At 38.5% G+C, this 15810-nt stretch overlaps 1 protein-coding gene across 2 annotated transcripts in view; it reads right to left on the bottom strand.

Moving 5' to 3' along the window:
- LOC117721778 (putative ATP-dependent RNA helicase DDX60) overlaps positions 1-15609 on the bottom strand; it is a 107665-nt gene extending 92056 nt beyond the window's left edge. For both annotated transcript variants that reach the window (XM_034520570.2, XM_076914193.1), the window contains exons 1-5: positions 15442-15609; positions 2932-3039; positions 2692-2758; positions 2251-2440; positions 423-764 (exon numbers count right to left, since the gene is read on the bottom strand). In XM_034520570.2, the coding sequence (XP_034376461.1) occupies positions 423-764; positions 2251-2440; positions 2692-2758; positions 2932-2947 (615 nt within the window). In that variant the 5' untranslated portion in view covers positions 2948-3039; positions 15442-15609. The remainder of the gene's footprint in view (positions 1-422; positions 765-2250; positions 2441-2691; positions 2759-2931; positions 3040-15441) is intronic.
- Between the last annotated feature and the right edge of the window lie 201 nt (positions 15610-15810).

Genomic DNA, 15810 nt, shown 5'->3' with positions numbered 1-15810 from the left:
TGGTTAAATGTGAATAACCCATGGGTTAAGAACTACAGTATGACAATTTCTATATGTTGTCAATATTAGTTCATTGTTTTTGCTGTTAAACTGTATATATTCCTTCCTATTAAATCTATAATAATTTCTTTATTGCAGGTAGAGTCAATATTGAATCAAGAGAGTCATTTTTTAAAGATTTATTTAAGCTTTAGTTGTGTGTGTGTGTGTGTATGTCTGTCCGTAGGTATGTGCATGTAAATACAGTACACACAGAGGCCAGAGGTGTCAAATCCCCTTGGAGATGGAGCTATAGGCAGTTGTGAACTACCTACCATTGGGTGTAAGACTAATATGCACTCTTAATCACTGAGCCATCTTTCCAGAATTAATTTAGAAATGTTTATAAAATTCTAGAACATGGTCTTTTAGATATACATTACCTTCTTGAAAAACATCTGGTTTGGATATGAGCTTTGCATAAAGTATGCGTAAAGACGAAGGGTGTCAAACGTTTGCCCTGAGAAGAGCACAATATTGACCTTTGCTGCCCAGGCCTGAATGACTACAAAGTTGAAAAGATGTGTTTGTAGGTCGTTCAGGCCTTCATCAGCCAGTATCAAGAAATATGGGCAACTCTGACCCAAGCAAATATTCCACTCTTCTGACAAGCAGTTAGAAAAGTTAGTCCAAACTTCAATGGTGGTATTCTTCTGAAGATGCAAAATTAAAGCAGTCCTCAGTGTCAGAAGTCCAGGGACATTGAAGTATGCATACTCAGCATCCTATAGCAGAGGAGGTAAAGTATGTTATTTGAAAAGCATCATATAGTGTTTCACTAGTTTACTAACACATAGTATTAAGATCATTGAAGGAATATAATACGGCCATTTGTTTTTTGAGTTTTCTTTTCTGTCCTATAGTCATTAAATTGACCCTGGAATTTTGCTGTATCACGAATGTATTCTATAAATCACACTTTGGACTTAGGAGCATGGGTACCCTGAAAACATGGTACTCAGAGTTCATCACACTTTGCCTTCCTGTATTATTATAATTACTCTCCCATCCTAGCCCACTTCAAGAAGGCAAAGTAGATAAAAACTATGAAAATAGTAATTCACAATTGTAAATTTTCTGAAATTGGAAGCTGAAGAAAAACACAATACTCTAGAGAATAATTCCAGGCTGCAACAACATTTCTTAAACAGCATGAGTTTTTCTCGGCAAACCAAAATTTGTACAACCAACTGTAAATGTAGAGCAGAACCCTGGCTCCTTGTGCAAAATTCTGCTGGCCAGTAATGCTCAGAAATATACACTAATGTGAGTTCCAAACTGAACAAACCCACACCCGAATCCTCATGTAGAGTCTTAGCTGTTCTAACTATAGGAAGAGGAAGATATGGTCGCAGGTACATATACCTGTATTTGAAATTGCCCAAATTGTAATAATTAAACCAAATATGGTCTAATTATTAATCATAATACCAAATTAATATAATTATTAATCATAATACCAAAGCAGGGTTAGTTAGTTTGTGTGGGCTCAAATACACCCAACAACATACTCTAATAAATTGCCTGCTGAGTTTGGAAGGCAGAGTAATTCTCGAATGAAGGAGTAGAATTGAGGCCACTGTAGAGAATTTCACCCATTTTTGTGACTCTGTGCCTGCTCAGTAAACACTACAAACAGCTCATCGCACAGGACAAAATAATCTAATTGTGTTTATTCTTGAACATTGCAATGCTAGGTTGTTGCTCTTTCTCTTCTTCCCTTTAAATTTTCTCACTTTGTTTTGTTCTGGTTGGGTTTTGTCTTGTTTCTTTTTGGTGCTGGAAATTGAACCCACGGTCATGCATGCACTAGGCAAGTCCTCTACCATTAAGCTACATGTCCAGATTTTTTTTTTCTTTTAAGAGGAACTTTTCAAGTTGACTAGACTACTCAACTCACTGTGTGAGGTTCAGGTAGGCTTCAAACTTCAATCCTCCTGGCCTTAACCTCCAAATCATTTTCCGCACTTTTAAACATATATTTTTACTTTCCAATGACAGGTGAAAACATTTACAAAATTTTATAAAACCAATATTAGCGATAGCCGGGTGTGGTAGCAAACACCTAAAATCTTTTCACTTGGGAGGTAGAGGCGAGAGGATGGTTGAGTCCAAGGCCAGCTTCAGCAACAAGAGTCCTTGTCTCCAATTAATTAAGTGAATTCCGGTTTTAGTCTTTAGAGAATTAAAAACCCAGTTGGTCTGTGTTACCTTGAAGAAAACTATGGCAAAGTGCGCTCCTTTGCTAATAACATCCACCAGGTAGCGCTCAACCAGGTAGAAGAAGTGGAGACTCTGTCCTGGCTTAAGTGACATCTCATATACACATGTGACGAGCAAGGAGTCACCATCAATCAGAAAGAACTCAGATTCAACAAAATCATTGAATAAGCTGGAATAGCTAAAACAACAACAAAATAGAATTATAACAAAATCCAAATGTGTGACATCATACCTCTAAACGGGTGTGGTGTTGTTCTTTCATTATCATTAATCTCCTACCTTATTAAATACATAGTTACATATAATTACATGTCTTTATCCACAGAAACAGATACAGATTAAAATAGCCATATAAGGCTAAATAACTCTACAGGAAGGGGCGATGTTACACATGATTTCAAAACTCTTGATTACTGCCAAAATACTTACTCAGCTTTTGCCATAGTTTCCAAGATTAAGTGTGACATTGTTTGTAAAACCCTTGGGCATTTTTTTTCTGAAAAAAGAAAGAGAATGGGTCATTTTCAGTGAGTCTTTTTTAAGGGATCTCATTCTTTTTATTTGAGAAATAAGAAACAATGATGCAGTTATTTTAATATGTAAATTATTTAATATGTGCACCATATTATTTTCATAATGCTATAAATAGTATTTTGAATCAAAAATTACCCATTCTTGCTGCCATCTGTGCTTCCAACCTGAACTGAGAAATATTAAAAATGTAAATATCCTTTACTCTGTTTCCTCTCTATGGTCGTTATTAATGAAATGGTGTATCTGCAAAGGAAGAGAAAAACTGATCAACTTTCCTGTCAACAGAAGTGTCCAGAATGACTATATCTCTAACAAAACAATAAGCATTAGGAATACAAAATACAAGAATGAGAATTCTATGTGTTCTTGTTCTCCAGGAACAAAAACCAAGAACACAACCCTTAATCACATAATTGTATATGCAATGGAAAAATTGTAAAGGAGACCAGGTCAAAAATGTGTGACATTTCAAAAAAAAAAAAAAAAAAAAAAAAAAAAAAAAAAAAAAAAAAAAAACAATCAAGCACCAAAAAGAGTTCTAAAGGATTAAACAAGAATTGGGCAAAACAAAGGAAAGTAACAGTCCAGGCAGGGAAGAGAGGAACATCATATATTACATATGTAACAGCCTATGGCATGAAGGAATAAACACCAAACCAGGTGCCTGTAAGAAACCAGGAGTCTGGAGTGGAGAGCAGGAGAAAGTCTTGGATGTTCAGGAGATAGGGCTTGAGAGACACCAAAGTGTGCAGGTCCTTTGAGCATAAGTTACAGTTAACTACTGAGGATTGGAAGGTGTGAAGGCATTGCATTTTGAAGAGATTACTCCAGCACAGTACAGGGGTGAAAATAATGTTCTTGTCAGCAGACACAGAGAGAGCTGCTGCTGGGCAAAATAACAAGGGCAACTTGGTGTAATCACAGGTTGAGGTAATAGGCTGGAAAGGTTGTTTGATGGCTGTTAAAAGGTAAGTAGGACACAGATTTGACAACAAACCAAATCAGGGTAGAGAAGTGGGCTATCAAAGATGTCTCTGAAGATTCTGATTCAGGGATGAGAGATGTTCCCATAGGTAAGAGCGCTTGCTATGAAAGCATGAGGAACTGAGTTCAAAACGCCAGCACCCATGTAAAAACCCAAGCATGGCTGCATATTTATGTAATTAGCATTAGGGATGAAGACAGGCAGCTCTCAGGAGCCCACTGACTAGTGAATCTAGCTAAAATAGCAAGCGCCTAGTTTCATAATAGATCCTGTCTGAAGGCAATAAAAAAATAATTGAAAAAAACACTCAGTAGCCTCCTTGGACCTCCAAATGAATATCCAGGGGCACATGGATGCACTCATGCACATGCATGTATCACACATACAATAACACACACACACATACATACACAGAGATAATTGTAGTTTATACAACAAGATAGATTATTAAGGCATTCTCTGATTCTAGAATCTTGGAATAAGGCTACAAATCAAGCAAATGTCACTAACTCATTTGTGGTCCTCCTTAATTCGATTGGCTTGGAGACTCACAATAAGCCATGTAATGTAGATTCTTAAATGTGAAAGACTAGAAGTCAAACACAAGGTCTCAACTCTATCTGAATATATAGGTCATTTGCTTATTAATGATAAAAGGGGCCACTGGGACAAATGAGCTGCTTGGATGTAGAGAGTCCACATCTAGAAGAAGTGAAGAGAACTAAATATATAACTCTGAAATTTACTAATCATTAGTAAATTGACGGAAAGAGGAGACTGCCAAGATGACATATTTTTGAGGGATAGTCAAATGCTCAGATGCCTGTTGTATAGCATGTCTAAGTATGTTAATAAGTACACTTTATTATGTGATAGTTATAAAGATACATAGATAAATATGTGAAAGATAATAAAGATGGCTAGACAGTTACATGATAGATAGATAAATAGGTAGATAGATGATAGATAGATAGATAGATCGATCAGTGGGCAGAGAAAGAAGCCAGAATTCAGAGATTTCTATCCCATAATATAACAGGAACATACAGTGGTGAACCAAAGACTAATAACAAATATTAAAATGAATAAGAATATGTGTCTGTGAAAATGATCAAATCTGAAGAAAGAAGCAATCCCTGTGGCCCAGGATGTTTAAGAACCACTTGGGTGTAGAGGAATTTTAATCCAGCAACAGGGCTGCTTTGACAAGGGATTAAAACCCAGATAACTTCTAGGTCCATAAGATCCAGCCAGAATGCAAACATGTCCTGGAATACTTTATAATCTAGCTGAAATACAGACATGCTATTAGTATACACTTTTAATCCCTAAAAATGGAGGTAAGGTTAGTTTTCAGAAGAAAGCAGCTATGTCCGAAAGTGACATCTAATTGAGGGGCAGACAAAGTGACAAATCAGAGAAAGATTTGACAGAAAGAGCCAGAGATGGCTACACTCAACTCACACAAGAAGAGCATAGGAAACAGAAGCTACTTAAGAGCAGCAATCGACAGAAAAGTAGAAAAGTGGGTGGTGTGGTGTGTGTGTATGGCAGTTTTGCAGGGACAGGCTATAGAGAGAACAAGCTAGACATGGGAAGACAGAACACAGAACAAGCCAGAGAAAAAGGAGCCAGATTAGAACACTGAAGGAGAAGGTTGCATGAACCTGAGGAAAAGGTCACATGAACCTAAGGAGAGGTAACCTCTATGTGACAGGACTTAGAATAGAATAAACAGAATAATTGAGTTACAAGCCAATTACAAGCTACTTGAGTTACAAGCTAACTTTTGGCCTAGGCAGTTATTCATAATAATTCAGTCTCAGAGTCGCCATTTCATGGGTGCAGGTGGCAAGGCTCACAGTTATAGAAAGACTTAGAAAAGCTATTGTTTTGCACAAAGCTTAATAACTGGGAAAGTAATATAGTTGTCCTTATCTAGAGTAATGCTAAAATAGTTGTTTATAAAGTGGCATTTCAAAGATTTAAATTAAAAATTTATTGCATTTCATTTCTTTAAGTGTGTGTGCATATGTGCCCATACAAATGTGGAGATTAGGGAACAATTTGTGGAATCAGCTCTCTCCTTCCACATGTGAGTCCCAGAGATAGAATTCAGGTTTTCTCAGACTTGTCAGCCAGTTCTCTGCTCAGCCATTTCATTGGCCTCACTTAAACAGACAATTAAATAATCTTGACTACTTTAAAGTCATTTTCCTAAAATTTCTGACAACAGAAAATGGAAATAATCATCTTGATTAACCATCTTTACTTAAACCAGTTGTTAGCAGAGCCGATCAATAACTTATATTCTAATCTTAAACAAAGGGCTGGTTCCAAGTTTTTTAAGAATGGACTGAACTTTGACCTTAGGAATCTTTAACTTTTTTTTTTTGAGGATTTCATATATGAATCTGGGATTCCCTTCACTTTCCCTCTTCCTCTCCTCCCTCCAGTCCTCCTCTGTCCCTTCCATTCCCTCTAAAATGCACTGGCTTCTTTCTAATTCTTTAACAACAATTCTTGCATACATGAATGTAAGTTTATAACTACACTCTACTAATTAATAACCTTCAATGGTCGTCAATCCATGCATCCTGGGCTTCGTCCTCCTCAAAGCCTTTGCAACTTCTCTGGCTGACTTCCTGTGAAGCCTGAGAACCTCCTGGGACTCCCTCATCTCTCTTCTTTCATCTTGGAAGAATCTCATCTTTGCCTCAGGACAAAATCTTATTGGACTATGTGACAAAATACTTCTTTAGTTAACAAACATTGCTCTTTTGTTTTGACCTATGTTTTAAATTGAGAAGTGTGCCCACTTCATGTTCCAGCCTTCTCTCTCCTATTTATTGTTTCCTTCTTGTTTTACTTCTAGTTCCATGAGAAAAAAAGAACAACATAACAAGGAAATTTTCAAAATTTATTATAAGTAGGAGTGAACCCAAATTTTACTTATGAGATAATGTAACAAATTAATAATATCTGTCCATAGTCAACCACACTACAAGGCTGTTGTTATTCCTACGCAGAGTTTCTGGGGTTGTGAAAGACTCTTACACATTTTATCTTCCCTAGTCTCACATGAGTCTGAGAGTTATAGAATGTTTCACTTGATCAAGAACAGGCCAAGATAACAAAGATTCCAATGACCTTGTACAAGCAAGAAAGGAAACAGGAGAGAGATACACAGAGAACTAAAAATTCTTTTATGTTAACCCTGTAGTTGCAGTTTCGGACACAAAAGACATCTATTCCTCTGAAGATCTGGAGGAGACAGCAAACCATTTCTAGACCTAAGAAAATAAAGCAATAGGGTGTTCTGTAGTACAAGATTGGCAGGAGGCTTGCTATTCAGTCTAGTATTAGAAGGCTGGACCTAGAGCATTGGTATATTAATTTTAAAATTTAATGTCTACAGCCATGCCAGCCAGGGAAGCAGCTAGACAATCATCATCTCTTTATTCTCATCATCTCTTTATCCTCTGCTCCATCAAATTCCCCAATCTCATACCCAGCTCTGTAGTACACTGCAGGATGCTGCGTCTCCTTCCTGTCTGCCTCCATTTCTGAGTGACTAAGCAGACCTTACTAGCACACCCTGCCTCCCTCCCTCCTGTGGGCCCCATTAGCCTATTCCCCAGCCCATTTTCATCTCTAAGTGTCAACTACCAATGCCAAGAAACACATTCTAACGTGAACCCCCCATTGGCCACACTAGGCAGGATCTCAGAAGCATTTACTATCAGGCAGCACAGAGCCATTACCCAGGGATTCCAACAGAATACAACAAACGAAGCATCTACCAAACAAAGACCAGACCAGATATCAGCACCTAGAATTACAATCATCCCAAACTGTCCGAGATGCCAGTGTAAAAAGCATAATCAATAACAACCAGAATAATATGTCCCTACTAGAGCCCATCATCCCTACCACAGTAGGCCCCAAGAAATGCAATATAGCTGAAGCACAAGACAAGGTCTTCCAAACAGCCTTTATGAATATGCTAGAGGTCCTTAAAGAAGAAATGCATAAATTGATTAAAGAAATCTATGAAAGCACAGACAGTATTCAGAAATTTAAAACAAAACAAAAGTTCAACACATACGATAGAAATAGAACCAATAAAGAAAACCCAAACTGAGGGAAAACTGGGATTGAAAAATTTAGGACTCAAACAGGAACCTCAGAGGCCAGGATCACCAACACAATACAAGAGATGGAACACAGAATCACAGTCACTGAAGACAAATTAGAAGTAATGGATACTCAGACAAAACAATGCTAATCTAATGGAATCTAGGCACAAAGCATCCAGGAAACCTGAAACACTATAAAAATTCAAAATCTATACATAATGGAAATAAAAGAAGGTGAAGAAACTCAGGTCCAAAGTACAGAAAATATTTTCAACAAAATTATAAAAGAAAATTTCCCCAACCGAAAGCAGGAGGTCCTTATCAAGAAGCATATAGAACACCAAGTATCCTGGACCAGAAAAGAACTTCCCCATGTCACATAATAGTTACAATATACAGAGCAAAGAAGGAATAGTGAAAGATGGAAGGGGGAAAGACCAAGTAACATATAACGGCAGACCTAGAATAAAACCTGCTTCTCAATGAGACTCAAAGCCAGAAGGACCTGGAGGAGACTACAGATGCCAGCCCAAACATTACTCAGCAAAACTTGTAATCACAATACATGGAAAAACCAGACACCCTAGAATAAAACCAAATTTTAAAAATATTTATCTACAAATTCAGCCTTACAGAAGGTTTGAGAAAACACATTCAAGAAAACACAAGTAATAAACAGTGTCAGACCAAAATATCAAATGAAGGAGAAAAAAGAAAGCCCACAGCACAACAATGAAGTAACTGGAGTCAACAAACAGGATCACAATAAAAAAATCAATGGTCTCTCTCACTTTCCCAGTAAAAAGACACAGAATGGTCTTAAATTCAGGGCTGAAATCAAAATAGAAACAAACAAGTATCTGCTTCAACAGATAGTGCTGATCACATTAGATGGCTACATGTAGAAGAATCTAAATAGATTCATCACCCACACAAAACTCAGTTCCAAATGGATCAAAGACCTCAACATAAGGCCAGATAAACTGAACCTAATAGAAGAGAAAGGAGAAAACAGCTTTGTACTCATTGGCACAGAAAAGGACTTTCTGAATAGAATACTGATAAAAACAGACATTAAGAACAATTAATACGATGAAAGAGAGAAAGAGGGGGGAGACAGGGAGGCAGATATTCATGTATCTCCACCAGTCAAAGATAGTTGTTATATCTAGGTCGGTCAGTGGGTTACACCTCTGATTGAACAATTCCAAACTTATAACGCTTATGATTAACATTATTTTTAAAAAAATGTATAAATGCAAAAAGGAAAAGGGGGCATGTGATAGCGGTTTTCTAAGGGGGGTGGGGGGGAATGGGGAAAGGGGATGGCATCTGAAGTGTAAATAAAATATCTAATTAAAAAAAAAAGAACAATTAATACATGGGACCTCATAAAACTTAAAGAAGTTTCTGTATGGCAAAGGACACCATCATTCAAAGTGGTAGCCTACAAAATAGAAGTTGGTTTTTTGTTTTTTTTTTTTTTACCAACTACACATCCAATAGAGAGCTAATATCCAATATATATAAACTAAAGAAACTGAATATTTAAAAATATACAAATTAAAAATGGGAACAAATCTACACAGAGAATTCTTCACAAGAAAAAAAAATCAGAAAGCTGAGAAATGTTCAAAGCCCTTAATCATTGGGGAAACTTGTATTAAAACTACTTTCAGATTTCCTCTTACACCAATCAGGATAGGCGAGATCAATTTAAAAAGTGACAACTCATGTTGGCAAAGATGTACAAAAAGGGGAACACTCCTCCATTGCTGGTGGGAGTGAAAACTTGTACGGCCACTATAAAAATCAGTGTGGCAGTTCCTCAGAAAGCGGGGAATCAATATACCTCAAGATCCAGCTATATTCAAAAGATGTTTCATCCTACTAATGGGGACAACTGCTCAACCATGCTCATTGCTCAGAGCTCATTGCTGCTCTATTCATAATAGCCAAAAATTGGAAGCAACCTAGATTGGTGATAAGCATCCTTTAGCATCAATGGCTGGATAAAGAAAATGCTATGCAGGTACACAATGGGTTATTACTCCACTGTTTAAAAAAAAAAAAAATGAAGCCATGAAACTCACAGGTAAGTGGACGGAATTAGGGAAAAAAAATCATCCTGAGCGAGAGAGAAAATTATGGTATGTATTCACTTATATGGATGCTAGCTGTTAAGTCATTGATAAGCAAGCTACAAGCTGTATAACCACCAGGGTTAAAGATAGTGTGGATGACTAGGATGGATGTCGGACTGCCCTAGGAGAAGGAAATAGAATAGCTAGTTATGGGTAGATGGCAGAGGGGTTGGGTTGGGTAGGGTAGGAATGTGATGAGGCAAGGGAGGAAATGGAGAGGAACAGCTAAAACTAAGGAACATTTATTTGAAGGGGTCATATGGAAACCTAATACAATAGAACCTTCCTATCATAAATACATAAATGATGACTATCTAAATGAATTTGCCAAATAAAAGGGTGGGATTAGAGCCCCAATTTGACATCTCCTGTTTCAAAATGAAGCTTCCAGTACCAGGAATGGGTTACATCTAATGTGTTACAGCTACTTCTTGGCCACATAAGTCCCATGAGAACACCCAAATAACCCTGGCTATTGCCCGAACTGTCGGTGGCTCTCTGCAAACTATTACTAAAGACAACCTCTAAACAATTCACTGAACGTGGAGATGTCAAGCCAATGCCTCTGCAGAGCCTTCGAACCTGTGGAGTAGTAGTCATCAATCTGTAAGGTACTCTGAAAGCTACCAATGAAGAAAGATTAACACCAAACCAGTTACAAACCCTTCCTTCTACAGCACTGACCTACCTGCAAGGAACGCTAGCACAATCGTGACACAAAGCTTGTGGAATAACTGAACAATAGCTGATTTAAGGTAAGACCCACTCCATGAGACAGGACCCATACCCAGTGCCACTTGAGTGGCCAAGAATAAGAGACTAGATAGGCCAGGGAAATAGGAAAAACCAAATACTAGTGTTCTGCTAAAGGCATGTAGGCAATAAAATGATTCCTAACAACATTCTGCTGTACTCATAGATCTGTGCCTGACTAAGCAATCAGCAGAGAAGCTTCCACTTTCAGCAGATGGGAATAAATATAGAAACCCACAGCCAAACAATATGCAGAGAGGGAGAGACCAATTTAAAGTTACAGCTCGTGTTTCAGAAGATGTAGAAAAAGGGTAACACTCATCCTTTTAGAGGGAGGGAATTCTTAGCCGTAAAAGGAATGTCTTCATCAAACCCCTTCCCTTGGGCCTCAGGGAACTCCAAGAGGAGGTATAAAGAGTGTAAGAGCCAGAGGGAATGGAGGACACCAAGGAACCAAGGTCTTCTAGACACAACAGGGCTGGGGCACATGTGAACTCAAAGACTCTGGCAATGTGTACAAGGACCTACATGGGTCTGCACCAGATAGAGCCCCAGGGCTGAAAGAAGTAACCTAGAAGCTATCTCTAATAGGCGGTCATTTGCAAACAAAAAATTTGTTTTTTCCAAGGTAGTCTTGCTGAGGAAATGGTCCACTCTTAAGGGTAGACTTCATACCCACTAGTAGATGGCCACCACAAACTCAAGGCATCTTTGGATGGTCTCTGTCTTGTCATGTTGAGTCAGAACTTTTTTCCCCATTTTCCAGGTCCTTAGCATATGCATTATGGCTTCTGGGTCTGTGTTTCTAAGGGATTACTGTGTGTTTTAAAAATGTATGTCTCTGCAGTTTATCCTTAGGGTGTTTCATTCTGAGATGGTGATACGAAAACGCTGCTGGTTACCACCCTATCAACAAAGTGCTTTACAACTCATTCCCAACCAGCAGGCCTCATAGAGACAAACCAAAGGCCAGAGCTGACAGCCATCCCAGAGCTCACTCTTGCCCCACTGGTGCAAACCCTCCTGAAACACTGCGATTCCTTAGTGTCTGCTGGTATTGACCCTGGACTTCTTCAGGTAACACTGGACTAGACTGTTAACTCATACAAAGCAAGTCATTAGTAGCAGTATGCGCATGGCGAGCTGTTAATAACATGTCTGTATAGGTCTTTTCTACAACATGAAATACAAAAGCACTTCCATTAAATGAAATATAAAAGTGTCTTACCCATGTCAGACTTAGTAATCTGAGGATTAAAATATGGGAGGAAAAGTCTTAGAAGACAGAAATGAAAGACAAAGGTGAAAAATAGAGGAAAATACTAAGAAAAAAATGACAGATGAAGAAGCCAAAATGGATGGGAATAAAATTAGCCAAGTATTATGCATTATTAGAAAAGAGCTATGTTGAGATAGATAGATAGATAGATAGATAGATAGATAGATAGATAGATAAGATAGATAAGATAGATAGATAGATAGATAGATAGATAGATAGATAGATCATATGAAAAGCCTTCCCAATTAGGGAGAAAAATACAAGATAAGAATAAAAATAACAAGAAAACAAAAAAAAAAAAAAAACAAAAATTCTACAAATTAACCCATAAAAAAGTGGACAGAGTTATTCATACTGCAGACAGAACATCTAAGTTTTAAGCCTTATTAGCAAACATACTATATAGCTTTAAGTTATACAATGTATTTACCTTCTCTATGCATTAACCAATAGACATACATGAACTGATATAAAAAAAAATTGTTTTAAGTGTGTCTGGTAGGCCACTCAGAAGAATAAAAAGAAGTAATATTGCTGGATACTTTTAGGAGGAAAATAACCATGTTTTTAAATTTCTAAAAGAAAATATCTTGAAGCCAGAATTCTGCATCAAATACACATTTTAGTTCATTGAGAATGGAAAAGGATACAACCTGTCATTAAAAAGTGAGAAATTCTACCAACTCTGTATCTTGAATTGTAATTCTATTTAAAGGAGGAGGGAAAATGCAAAAACAAAATCAGAAAACAGAGAAACTGTGCAAGATAAGATTCAATGGAGTTATTTATATAAGAGTCTATTTCCAGTGGTAGTCACAATAATATAGAACTATATTTTCCAGCCAAAACATGCAGACTGTGTCTACAGTGAATAATATTTATATAACCAGGACAATAAAATTGCTCAGTGGGTAAAGGTGCTTGCCACCTAGCCTCATGACCTGTGCTTCATCCTTGAGACCTACATGAGACAGGAAGAGAATGCACCCATGCAAATTGTCCTCTGATCCCCACAGGCACATTGTGCCTTTAAGAAGTATGTACATATAAGGACCAGGAAGATGGCAGATTACACAGTAATTAACACTGTGTACTGCTGTTGTAGAGGACCAAATTCTGCTCCTAGAAAGTACAAAGGCTCAAAACAGCCCTTGCAGCTCAAGGGATCCAATGATGCTGGACTCCTAATATATTTGCTCTTAAATGCATATTCCCATACATCAACACACACACACACTTAAAAATAAATCTAAAAACTAGTTTCTCATTTTTTTACTCACTCTGAAAACAAATCAGAAGAATTGTCACAAAATCCTGTAAAACATGGTAGATCTTGATACATACATAGACACACACATACCTATGTGTGTGTGTGTATATGTATATACATATATGTGCACATACATGTATGTATATGTGTGTATATATGTATATATGTGTATGTATATATGTATATACATATATGTATGTGTATATATTTATATGTGTATATGTATGTATATGTGTGTGTGTATAGCAACCACATAGGGAGTATTGTTAAAGGATAAATACATAAAAGGGAAGAAAGGATGCTATGTGCCTTCTCCTCAGCATAGTAAATATAATATCTAAAGATAATGTATTAAGAACAATTTCTGAAAGCAAGTTGTTAAGCTGCCTTTCTGAAACAGACTACACAAATAAGTTTCTAAACACCTTAAGGGACAGTCCCTTCCCTAGAAACAATCTAGCTCATAAAACGAGGGAATAACCAGTAGCGTATCACCATTACACAACTCCCAGGGCAAGAACAGAGCTTGATGACAGTAAAGCAAATATAGAGACAAATGTCTGCACCCAGACTAATGTGAGTATCCTACCCACCCTCTCTCCAAAAAAGCCAAAACCCAAACCTGACTAAAACTCTAGAGATTATGACTCATTTACAGGACGTATCAGAATGTAGACATATTGATGACACAGTAGGAGATGTCTATGGGATTATACACACATAACTCCAGTTCTATAAATTACAATGGGATAGAATGGGAAATTCAAAAGGCATAGCCTCTGAACTCAGTATTGTCAGAATTATTTTCGGATTGTGCTTAAAGAAATCTTTGGTAAAATAAGAGGAGGTAGAAAATGGGGAACAGGAGAGGGGAAGAGAGGAAGTACATTAAAGTAGTGGATATTGGAACCTCTGTGTGAGTGGCTATAGAAGGCTGCGTTCCTCTAAAGGTGCAGGAGGAGCGGAGACTCATCCTGTGGGTCAAATCTTAAGATGCTCACGGCCACTTTGCTCCATTGCTGGGCCTTGCATAACTTCGTTCCGTTGGGCGGCCTGACACCCTTATTTAACAGGACAGTCTCTCTGGTAATTAGTCTACTAGCATGCTAGTTAAGACAGAAAGCCTCCTTGGAAGAAGGTACAGCCCCCTGTGAGAAGTGACCTGGAGTGTGACAATGCAAGGTATTAGACTCTGAGTCACCCTTAACCAGCAACTTGCAAGAAATCAGAGAACTCCAGACAATCAAAATGAGCACCCGGGACCTGGCTCAGCCCTGGCAGACACCTTGAGTTCAGACAGATTCTATGTTGGGCATTACAAAAGCACTTAGCCTGTGCCTAAACAGAATCTGTAAAATAAAACACCCATTGTGTTTAAAGCAACTCAGTGTGTGCTAATTTGTTATGAGAAAACAGAAAACCAATACCGATCAATACCTGCTCCTTTATACATGAGTACATTTTTAAATCTTAGGTGATTAAAACAGGGAGACTGAGGCAATAGGGTTATTCGAATTTCTCTGGCAGCCTGGGCTCCAGAGGGAGTACCAGGAAGCACAGGAGACTGCTAGGGGAAGCTTGCAAAGAGATTGGGGTGGGGGGGAGGGGGTCCTGCAGTAAAACATAAATTTTCGTAGCCACTAGAATTTAAGAGCAACTACAATTCATCTGGGTTCTTCTTCACATTCAGCTTCTAGCTTGGCAAGTCTGGAGTAGGGCCCTGATTTGGCACCTAGGAGAAAAACTGTTGATGCGGATGCCCAACTTTTATTGGCTGTGCACACATTCCGATGCCCCTACGTATTGATCACCATCCCAGATCCCTGTTTACAAAGAATGCTCAAGAGACTGAGTCAGACATCTTTTTCTTCCCTCCCACTCCTCTTCCCGCCCCTTTCCTCTGTGGTCCACCTAGTGCTGGCCACTGGGGTAGGCAGGTCTGTGCTCCACTGCCCATGGACCTCCTAGTCCTGTCCCCTCAGCTCCGCTCCAGCCCCTCATTCCATATACTCTGACCTTGGCACTCCCTACAATCCCCGGGAGAATCCAGAAGCACCCCAGACCCCTGGCCTCACCGCAAGCCCAAACCGGGAACCCTCTCTGCTGTGTGCAGAGAGCCGCTGGTCTGCGCTGCAAGTACAGAGTGCGCGCGCAAAATCACCCGCTGGAGAGCAAAATCACCCGCTGGAGACCTGAGATCGCTCACTCCAGAAAGTGGAAGCTTCTGAGCCACCCAGGCTGCCTTTTATGTGTGAAGGAGTTTCGGTTTCTCTTCTGCTCCCAGAAGCTTTAAGTTTCGATTTCCATTCATCACTAATTGCAAAGGATTTGGGGAACGTAGCTTTGAGCATCCTTCTGTAAAGTTAGTACTGTTATAGGGAAAAAGGAGGCTTTGGGATTCTTGAGGTAAGGAAGGAAGGGGATCTTGGCAGGGAAATCTAGGG

Source organism: Arvicanthis niloticus, chromosome 16, assembly GCF_011762505.2.
Source record: "Arvicanthis niloticus isolate mArvNil1 chromosome 16, mArvNil1.pat.X, whole genome shotgun sequence".
Taxonomy (NCBI): domain Eukaryota; kingdom Metazoa; phylum Chordata; class Mammalia; order Rodentia; family Muridae; genus Arvicanthis; species Arvicanthis niloticus.
This window is presented reverse-complemented; position numbering and strand designations above follow the sequence as displayed.